The 10,520-nt window shown below is 38.0% G+C and overlaps 1 protein-coding gene across 1 annotated transcript; it reads right to left on the reverse strand.

The window, feature by feature from the left end:
• Window positions 1–570: 570 nt before the first annotated feature.
• LOC129281453 (uncharacterized) lies at window positions 571–9,520 on the reverse strand. The gene is made up of 3 exons (XM_054917388.2): window positions 9,296–9,520; window positions 6,598–6,877; window positions 571–4,622 (listed from the first exon to the last, which is right to left on the reverse strand). Exons 1-3 carry the CDS (start codon window positions 9,314–9,316, stop codon window positions 4,330–4,332), a joined length of 594 nt encoding a protein of 197 aa, XP_054773363.2. The 5' UTR covers window positions 9,317–9,520; the 3' UTR covers window positions 571–4,329.
• Window positions 9,521–10,520: the final 1,000 nt, after the last annotated feature.

Raw genomic sequence — 10,520 nt, forward strand, 5'->3', positions numbered from 1 at the left:
GCTGATCATATGCATAAAGGGGAAAGGGCTGACGTATACAGCTTTATAATTAAACAAATCTATCAATATTCATTGTTACATCACTCATTTATTGTAAAACCAATTAAATGAAATGAAACTTTAAATTTTGATGAGGAAATGTGATCAGTGATCGGCGAAATTGCAACTAGGTGACGCGTGACGTGTCTTGAAAAATCTCTTCAAATTTGCTCTGATCATGAAATGTTTATCAACTTTTCCTTTTCCCCGATTTTGATGAGGGGATAAATACATTCCGTTGTTGTTTTACCCCCTCTAGTGGTGAGGGATGTAACATGTTCTTGATTACAAATATGTTGATCAGGGGAGTGTTTCATCAACATTTTCATCCGACAAGTTGTCATCTTTCTCTGATGTTGATTGGCTGAGAGGTACTGTTACTATGGTAACTGTCGGATAAAGTGGGACTTGTCGGATAAAACGTCCGACAAGTCCTTTCATGAAACGCCCCCCATAGAGAACACAATGTTTCTTTAAATATTGGAGAAGCACCATAAAACATACACCATGAAACAACATAAACAAGAAAAATACTTTTTTTGTTTGCTTTATTCGAATAAATCAGCATTCCGGTTGCTCTCTCACATTCTGAAAAACTTATTGGGCAAAGTTGGTGCATGACATAACTGGAATGCATTTAATATTCGTTTCTTTGACTCACACGATTTTTAATACGAGTGTGATGAATAATACGATTTGAGAGCGAGTGGAGTGAGCCAGATATACTCTACTATTAGTACAATCAGACAATGGGGTAATAAAATATGAGAGGATGTTGATAAGGTACACGATTTAATTTTCACATAACGGTTTTTCCACCTTTGACAGGAAGTAACATACATCCCATTACCAGTTGACAATTTCATTATGTTTAACGATGACTTGCAGTCATTCGATATTTATATACTACATGCAGCATAAAGTGAAAGTTGATTGATAAAACATGGAGCCCTCTTGAAAGTGGTGTAACACAAACATCAAACTGTTGCCAACTGATGCCAACTTGACGAAACACCAACGAATCCGACTCTAAAGTTTCACCCATTCAAATACTCGGGCACATTAAGGGATGACGCTGGATCTGGTTCTGCTAATGGCACCGAATTCGTATTAGTCGGTCTGATGGGTCCAGTGGCACAAAAGTTAGCGATTAATCTTACGCTTGATTTTCACGATTTGTTGCTCACTGTAGTCAATGTAATCAATCGTAAATAATTGTTGTACGATGATTACTTAGCTTTGTGTTACGGGGGGGGGGGGTGTTACTTGCCCCACTTGAGTCTGCTTTGCCGGTGTGACTTTACCATAAAACTCTCTTGATAAATGACGTAATATATATCAAGTATCAAATGATGCAGGCCTACAAGGGTATGACAATGAATTAACTTTATAGAGCGTGGACGTTAGGGGAAGGGGGCAAGGGGCATATGCACATAACTCCGGAAAGTTTCAGAGGGCGGGTAAGGTTGTTGTTGTTTTTTTTCGAAGGAACATTTTGGTGGATGCATGAAGGGTCCACTGGAGTCAGAATATGGTAGGCATGGAATTTTCAGTCGGAATTCGCGTTCTTTGGTCTGAGCTGCTTGACTAAGAAGGAATTTGAGCCCCTTCCCATTAGAGATACTGATAAAAGGCATTTATATAGCGTCATGATCTAGAAAATTAATATTCGATTCCGAGGCACATTTTCATTATCATTCCAACGAACTGTTGTTTCAGCTGTTCATTGCTAAGCATAATCCCACCAGGTACCCTTTCACCTCACCTGGGTTGAGGGCAGCACATTGTACATCAAACCCTTGCGGAAGACAATTACACCATGGCAAGGATTTGAACCCACGGCCCTCCATTCAAAGTCCGGAGACTAATCCACTTGGCCACAACGCGACAATGCTGCTGTTACATCTGCATTTAAAATCGACTCCAGAGCAACGACAACTGTTTTGTTATTTTCAATGACATATCATCAGTCGGTTTGGAATCGGTTTCGTTGGTGTGAACACGACATCTTTTCTCATTCCCATCGTACGGAAGATTTAAAATGCCCGACTTGACAAGATGACGATATATTTTGTCTTGTCAATTCATGAAGATATAAGATTTCTCGCCATCTCGTCAAGTCGATGGCACTTTAAAGTTTCCGCACTATCATTGTTCTCGTTGTATGCTTATAAAATATTATTTTACCCAATGATAAATTCCCGCGTGAGCAGAATTTCCGGTCATGAGGTCATAAACTACGATGTTTTTTTAAAAAGTTCTGGCAGTGATACCTGATAATTGATCAATTAAGAAACTATAACAAAATATACTATGAAATGAGTTATACAATTTATAATTAGTGGCTTAATGAGGAGAATTTTGAGGGGCCAAAACATGGCATTATGTGCAAAAAATGACTGTTTTTTAATAAGAAATACAATTTTGTCTGAGAATATTCAGAAAATAATATCATATTTTACCCTCCCCTTTCCCTTACTCCTTATTTTCTTCTTCTATTTTCTTAATTCTTTGTCGTTAAACTTTTGGAGTTCAGTGCATTAAGCCCACCCCCCCCCCCTCTCCCATCTTTTCGCCAGTGAATATAAGGACATAGGTCCATTGTCATGTGCTTGTTCTGTCTGTAGGCCAACCTATTTTCGATGCACTGCAGGCCAGTAAAAACTTCATTATTACCATGATTTCTCACAACCTTTTTGTATTCCCCCATGTTATAGAATTTTCTTGTAATTTTTCCTGGTTTTTATATACACATTTGTTTCTAAAACTTCTTTCCCCATGTTCTGTTTGCTTTCGTATTCACTTTTCACCATGACTTTTATCTTGTTATACATCAACTAATTATTTTGTCTAGAGGAGAACCTAAATTCTTGTTCTGTTGGTTCTAATAACAATATTGATAATACTACTACTACTACTACTACTTTTAATACTAATAATAATGATAATAGTAATAACAACAACAATGATAATAATGATAATAATAATAGTAATAATGACAATGATACTATTGATTATAATAACAATGATATTAATCGTAATAATAATGATAATAACAATAACAATAATAATGACAATAAACATTGCTTATATAGCTTATAACACGGTGATATCATCATGTAATTATCACTGTCTTTGTTTTGTGTTTAAGGTTGATCTCGTTGTGCACATGGTTTCTTGCATGTAAAGATATACATAATAATTGCAATGCTCTATGTAATGTTTGAAGGGGGAAATTACATATCAGATCCTATGTTATCTAGGTATAGGAAGCGCTTCATAACGCGTCGTTGTCAGTGACTTTCATTGACAAAGTTGCTCTCAGCCAATCAGAAACGAGAGTTTCAGTAACTTATTACAATTGTCAATGGCAAATCGCTTCATGAAACGTACGCTCATAGGAAACCGCGAAGTCAAAATGGCGCCCAGCATCCGGATACCAGACATATCAGTTATTTGTTATTACCAACTAGCATTAACCTATACCAGTATTTTTTTTTCGGGGGGGGGGGGGGGCTGAGGTGCCCCTTAAAAATAGATCGATCGTTTCTAGAATCATCATCATTGTTTTGTTTTGGGGTTGCTTTATTGTATAGACCAAGAAATAGATCAACAGCTACAAGAATGATAGCAATTGATAACAATTTTGCCGGATTTAAGAGAATTTCAAAAGATAGGCCAATTAATCGCATCTCACTAAGTATTTCGCAGAACAGTTTTGAACGATTGTCTTGAGTTGAATTTCATCCAGATGATTCCCCGATGTTCTCCCAATTTTTTCTTCAGTATTTAGGCTCTGATGCTTTTTTCCGTGTCATCCCTGACTTCCAAACCAGTGATACAGATTTATTAGAAGGCCCAAAAGAGTATACCAGACAAAAAACCCTCTCGGGAAGACAGATGGATTGCGAATGTACATGACTACTAATCTTAGAGGGAGGTACATGAGATATGGCTTTTCCTTCTGTCTCTATATTTCTTTCTCCTTTGCCTATTGGTGTAGCGTTTTCACATTTCATTGGCTTCTAGAATGCCAAAATAAGACAATCCCCGATATGCGAGAGAATAGAGAACTATTTTACTGCAAAAATTGTGTAGGCCTACATAGAGGACAACGCTGACATTTTACTCCTTTGTTAAATTTACAGTGTTCGTTCAACACCCATGAGTGTTACTTTAGCACTCTTGGTGTTACGTTCAATCTCTAGGGTGTAAAGTTAACAACTCAGAGTGTGGTCCTCGAGAAACACCAAATGGTGTCAGTTTAAGCACCGAAGCTTTTACAGCATATCAGGTTAATAATCCACATGTAATGCCGGCGACCAATTTCAGCAGGGCGACTAGAATAATCTCTACCAAACCCGGGGTCGATGCTGCCTTCAGGAACTGCCGAAGCGTATCAAGCTGTGCCTTGCTCAGTTGTACCGGCTCCTTCGCCAGCTGACCTCCTATCAGAACAAGCGATGCACACTGATATGTTGTAGGCTGTGTGTACAGGAAGGACGCCATCTTGGTAGAAAGTTTGTCCGAAGTGAGGTCATCTTCTGAAAAGTCGTGGGCGATGACGCCGACTTTGCTCTTACCTGTAAATGAAAACAAAATATAGAGATATTCTTATCAATCACTAGCAAATCGTCAATTTTCCTTCTGTTTTCTTCCTCTATACCCTACCTCAAGGCCAAACACTCTGGGTCAAATGAAGAGAATGAAAGGTCAAGTCCAATTTCTACCAAGAAGCCATTCAAACTGGCCCTTGCTGACAAGGTTCGACAGGCAGGCAGGGACCACCGGGCCTTGATGTCACGACCCAACACCAAGTTGAATTGTCAATCGAACATGATGCATGGTGAGTTGGAGATAAATATTTGCAGGTACATAGGTGATCTTCCTTTCAGAGTATTATGGAAAAATAGCTGAACACCTATTAAGGGCGAAGTAAAACAATTTGAGATCAATTTAACCCCAAATCGACTTAAAGGTGACATATCTTGTCCCAGTTAAATTTAAAAAATATATAGACTCACACCTCTCTTTCCGATATTCTTTAAAAACAAAACATGGGGGGACACCCACTGCCCCCTGTAACGCCGATAATGACGTAATTTGGTAATCACATGCAGTGGTTACCTCATAAACCGGATATTGGACCATGCAGACAGAACAAGAATTTTAGTTTCAACGCCATTAAATATTCTGACAAAGGAAACATACACTGTACCAAAGAATTAACTGAAATCAAATTTGTTACTTGTCCTTGTCCTTTCATATTTTATTGCAAAGTTATTTTGGACATTTCTCATGGTAAGCAGGACTAACAATATGAGCATAGTGACTGACTTGGCAACTAGTGTAGCCCTGTACTCCGTAATACTCTTTTTATAGCTAAAATAATTGCAGCTCACTGTAGTTTCTGTGTAATTTATCTTCAATATTTGTTATGAAATATCATTGAATTGTCTTTGTTATTTTGAATATGTGATGTTTCTTCGATTGTATTTTTTTGTTGAACGGAAATGAATAAAATCTAAATCTAAATGTATGACATTATGCAAGTACGTCGAGGTGCACACGTTTACATCCCCCACGTCCGCTGTAAGAAGTAGGTCGGGGTCGAGCTGAAAGGGGCATGCATGTGGTGACCCAACATTGTTATTTTCAGTTAATTTAAATTAATGGGAGATGAGGAGGGAAAGAGATTATATATTACTACATCTTATTTTTATGGCTGATTGTCATTCAATCGTAGTAAAAGTAACATTGCTTCTCAGCCAATAAAAATCCCCGGTGAATTATCATGGTGGGTGAATTGCGTAGTGCCAATGTTGGTTACCATAAAGGCGGTGATATAACGGACATTTTTGTTTAAAATGGGGAAAACAAGAAAAAGGGGAGTAAAATAAAATATAACAAAGAAGATTACAAATATAGTGCCCCGAGTTGTGACAATCTGTATTACCCCTGTTAATAGATTTAGAAGAAGTCGTTTTCATCACAACAAAACAATAGTGAACCATACAGTTATTTACCTCCGGTGTTAAATTTGTGATATAACATCAATGGTGTTATCACAACACCCTTTATATTTGCTTCAAATCTCTTCGGTGTTATGATCAAAATCTAGGATTTCAACACAATAAAGGGTGTGGTCCTCTAGGGACGGCAACTAAGTGTCAATTGTACACCCAAGTGTTTAGGTTGATTCCCACTTTAAAATATTTTGGCGTCGCCACTGGTTTCCACCATCCAGTGATATAATGAACCAAAACATTTGAGGTGACGAGATTTGGCGTATCGGGCAAAATTAATTTTTTGAAATTCGAGTGAGCGAAGTGAGCGAGCAAACATTTCTTCAAGTTTTCATTACAAAAAGAAAACAATTTTGTCACAGATCTTGAGATAATATTCTGAAAATATTGTCATATTTCACTCTTCTGTATTTCCTTTTCTTATTATTATTTATTTATTTATTATTATTATTATTTTTTTTTTTTTGGGGGGGGGGGGGCAAGCGCCCCCATCTGTACGCCACTCCAGTATCAATTAGATGAAGATACTAACCCAGGTGATTCTTAGCTCTTTTCAAGAAGCCATCGTAGAGAGAATCCGTGACATTGGTGATCGAAAATCGCCTGTTGTCGATGGAATGACACAAGATCATAACATCAATCCCATCGAAATCAAACTTGTCAAGGTCACTGACGTTGTAGGGAAGCGACTCGTATCTCACATTCTCAACCAGGTCGCGCATTTCTCTGTTTATCTGTTGCTTCAGACCTTCAACATTTCGAGGCAGGCTACCACTGCATATGGCAACGCCCACTTTCTTTGTTGCTGGCGCCTTGTAAATCGAAGTCACATCGTGAAATGAAAAAAGGATAAAAAAAATTATATTAAAATTATAAATTCAAATATAGAAGAGGTAACAATAACAAAAATATATATCTCCCCGGCTTTCTTCTTCTTCTTCTTTTCCCTTCCCCTTTCTTTCTTTTTTCTTTTTTCTTTCTTTTTTTTTCTCTCTTTTTCTCTCTCTTTTCTTTTGTACTGTTGCGCTTCGCGTCTTACCTCTTAGCGCGTTGTTTTTTACGCTTTGCGTTTTGCGCACTGCGTTTCTTGGTGCTGTTGACCAACGAACGTAGAGGGCAGCAACACTTTGCAGTATTGCTTTTAGGAAGGTCCACTCCGCTCAGATTTTGTGACCATTTTCTCCCAGAGCACTTTTTTGGAAGATTGTAGAGTTGATTTTTTTTCGTTTGTTCAATTTTACTATTTATTATTGAAAATAAGACCTCCAAGAAAATATGTTAAATAATATTATTTTAGCATATTTGTATTTTTTAAAAATTTTAAAACAAAAGGTAATCATGATTTTTGTAGTTTACATGGCAATAAAAATACATAGACTGATGACATTTGTGTTACCGTTCTTCTGCTTAATTTCGCTGCCCCTACCAACTCTACACAAGCTAACGCCAGAGCCAAGACCGTGATGTTCTGGTCTGGCCGCGCCGAAACTTCCCCGGTCACCTGTACCTCGGTGCGCGTACTGCGCTGCGTGAATGATAATGCTGACTGCACTGCACTGGCATGATAATCTCGACGCGACTCGACTTAGCTAGATATGGACTTGAAAGATATAGACTTGGTCTGTCATTGATGTGGCACTATGGCGGATGAGCAACGATAAATATTCAAGGTTAGAATTTTAATTTTCACTTAGAGTGTAGATTGTAGTCTGAAAATCTAAAATAATTATGCTATATCCACAAATCCAACCCACATTTTGCAATCCATCAGGCAAGATCGAATACGACCACTAAACAGCAAAGCCAAGTCCCAGACCCAGTCTAACGTTAGACATAATATTAGACAGCAATTATCTGGTTCATTATCGAGCTATGTATATTCCGACGGGTCTTGACTTGAGACGAACTATCAAGGGGCGAAGGTCTATGTCACATCTACTTTTTTCATTTCATAATTTTACAAAAATTTGTGTTAGCATATGCATGCAGCCCACCGTACCCTACCTCAGCACCGACCGGCCCGGGGCGCCGGCGCGGTCATGTCAGCCATGGCGCTTGTATAAGAGGCGGTGCTGGATTGTGTAGGCGCATTATGGTGCAGCGAAATTTAGATGAAGACGTATCAACCTCACGTATACTTGTTATCATATTGATATGCAAAGTCATAAAACTGTTGTCACCACCATGTAATATTTTATGAAAAATACAGGAATAAGTATTTCATATTTTTAAGCATGATATTTAATGTAAAAACATTTCAAGCAAAAATAATGATAAAGAGGAAATGAAAATAAATCAACTCTACAATTTACTAAAAAAGTGCTCTGAGAGGTTTTCGGTGGTCACAAAATGACTTGGCTAAATCCGGGTGAAATTAGCAGACTGGTTTATTTATGACAGAATTTAATCCTGTTTTACTGAAGATGTACAAACAAATTGTGACAATAATTTAGTGATATATTATTTTAAGAATTTGGTACATTATTATTTAATTTTTTATATATTTTTTTGTTTTCATTGTTTTAATCTACTATTGTCATAATCTATTAGTTTACCAATATTTTGCTGTCACTCCGTGAGTGTATTGTATCGGATCATGGTTTCGTTGGCATGACTACCAAATTGCTCGCGCACTTCATTTGTATGCGCGTATCGAGTGGACCTTCCTAATAGCAACACGCTTGTGTGTTGCTGCCCTCTACGTTCGTTGCTGTTGACTAATAAATTCATCATTTCCTGATGAAACCCTATGGGCGAAAATTTGATCAACTTTTCTATCTACGGTTGTTTTATTCACCTTGTATTTTGCTTTTTATTACCACAACCGACGCAGGACCTTCATTTATATATATATATATATATATATATATATATACATGAGCACCACCGCAGGATCTGAATGTCTATGAATTTGCAAGTTAATTAAAAAGATGTAGACAGGAAGAAAAGGGAAGAAAATGACTTCTGAATAATGCAATTCTAAAAACCCGATTACTCAAATGAGAGGGCAAAAAAAGGTCGCAATTATTAGATTGTTTTATTCCCCCCCCCCCCGTCGCCCCCATCCATGGATAATAGAGAATGCTTATCAAACGCATAATAACTGGTATATTGGCATTAACTGAGGAAAAAATGATGGTAATGATGGTAATAGACATCATACAACAATAAGGGAACATAAAAAAAATCATGAATATAATAGACAAATGAGGGTATAAGAATATGTCTACCTTTACACTAGAAGAATCCATTACTATTGCAATGTTTCCCGCGGATAACTAATCTCCTCTAAATGGAAGGTTGATATTTTAATTCTTCAGTGTAGATCCGGAATCCACGGGGAATCCATGATCGCAGCTACATACTGCACTCGAAATGACAAGCCAAAATGATTGTTGAGGTTTCAGGTAAGTTGGAGATCACGGCCTTTTGGGGTCGAGCATGTGGTGTCACGTGCAGTAAATGGATATCATCTACGGATGTCAGGGACCCGGAAAGCGGGAGTGCAGGGGTGCTGAAACACCCTACAAGATTTTCAGGGGGGTACTGCGTATAGGCAGCACCCCATGAAAACCAGGTTGATAAAAACCCCAAAACAAAAAGGGTTATTGTTCCCAAATGAGGAAGATTTAGAAGCAAAAGCCTCATCCTTTTTGCTTGTCAAATTCTTTCCTTACCAAAATTCTCATCACCTTGGAGTGACTTTTTTTTTTGGGGGGGGGGGAGGGCGAGGGAGGGGAAGAGGCTTGTATTTTTTTTAATCAAACCCTTAGCATCCCCTATTAAAAAACCGTTCTCAGCCAAGTCCGTAGCCGGGGGGGGGGGGGTTCGATCGAACCCCCCGCGCCAAATTTCCAAAAGTAATAATAAAAAAGGGAGAGAAACAGTTTATCGGGAACGAAATTCCAACAATTTTTGACCGATGACCTTTTTTCCTTGTCATTTTTCAACAAAAATAGAATTGACCCCCCCCCAAATTGAAAACCATGGCTACGGGGTTGCCATGGCTCTGAACGGTATCAACATGTGGACGGGTTCACGTTCATATATAGTCTGTTAGCAGATGGTCTATTCTCAGATCGCTTGCCCACTGGTCAGTTTGGTGAAGTTACCGTTTGGCCTAACCATGATCACAGTCTTGGTCTATCGTTTAGTCTAATGCCCAGAATGATATATTTTCAACTTCTTTTACTTACTATTCTTGCGTTTTATAACATTTTGTTCACGAACAGCTCTTCTTAATATTCAGACCGCGCACGGAGATTTTGTGATACTTTGGTGTCTGTACTCGAAGAGATCTTTTCAGACTCCTATAAGCTCAGATATATATTTTTAAAAAAGAAGAAATTTGAAGGGACAAAATATAAATTATGTTGTGTTAAACCAAGTTGATATTAGACGCAATTAGTAGGCCTACTGCCTCACTGGAATTTAAACAAAGTGGTAAAATTGCCA

This window comes from Lytechinus pictus, chromosome 18 (genome assembly GCF_037042905.1).
Source record: "Lytechinus pictus isolate F3 Inbred chromosome 18, Lp3.0, whole genome shotgun sequence".
NCBI lineage: Eukaryota > Metazoa > Echinodermata > Echinoidea > Temnopleuroida > Toxopneustidae > Lytechinus > Lytechinus pictus.

What these genes read in the sequence shown, in the direction of transcription:
- LOC129281453 (XM_054917388.2), bottom strand. Translation starts at nt 9,316, where the DNA reads ATGGATTCTTCTAGTGTAAAG. An exon ending in TGGATTCTTCTAGTGTAAAG is followed by an intron (nt 6,878 to 9,295) that starts GTAGACATATTC and finishes TCGATTTACAAG; the next exon opens with GCGCCAGCAACAAAGAAAGT. An exon ending in AAGAGCTAAGAATCACCTGG is followed by an intron (nt 4,623 to 6,597) that starts GTTAGTATCTTC and finishes TTTCATTTACAG; the next exon opens with GTAAGAGCAAAGTCGGCGTC.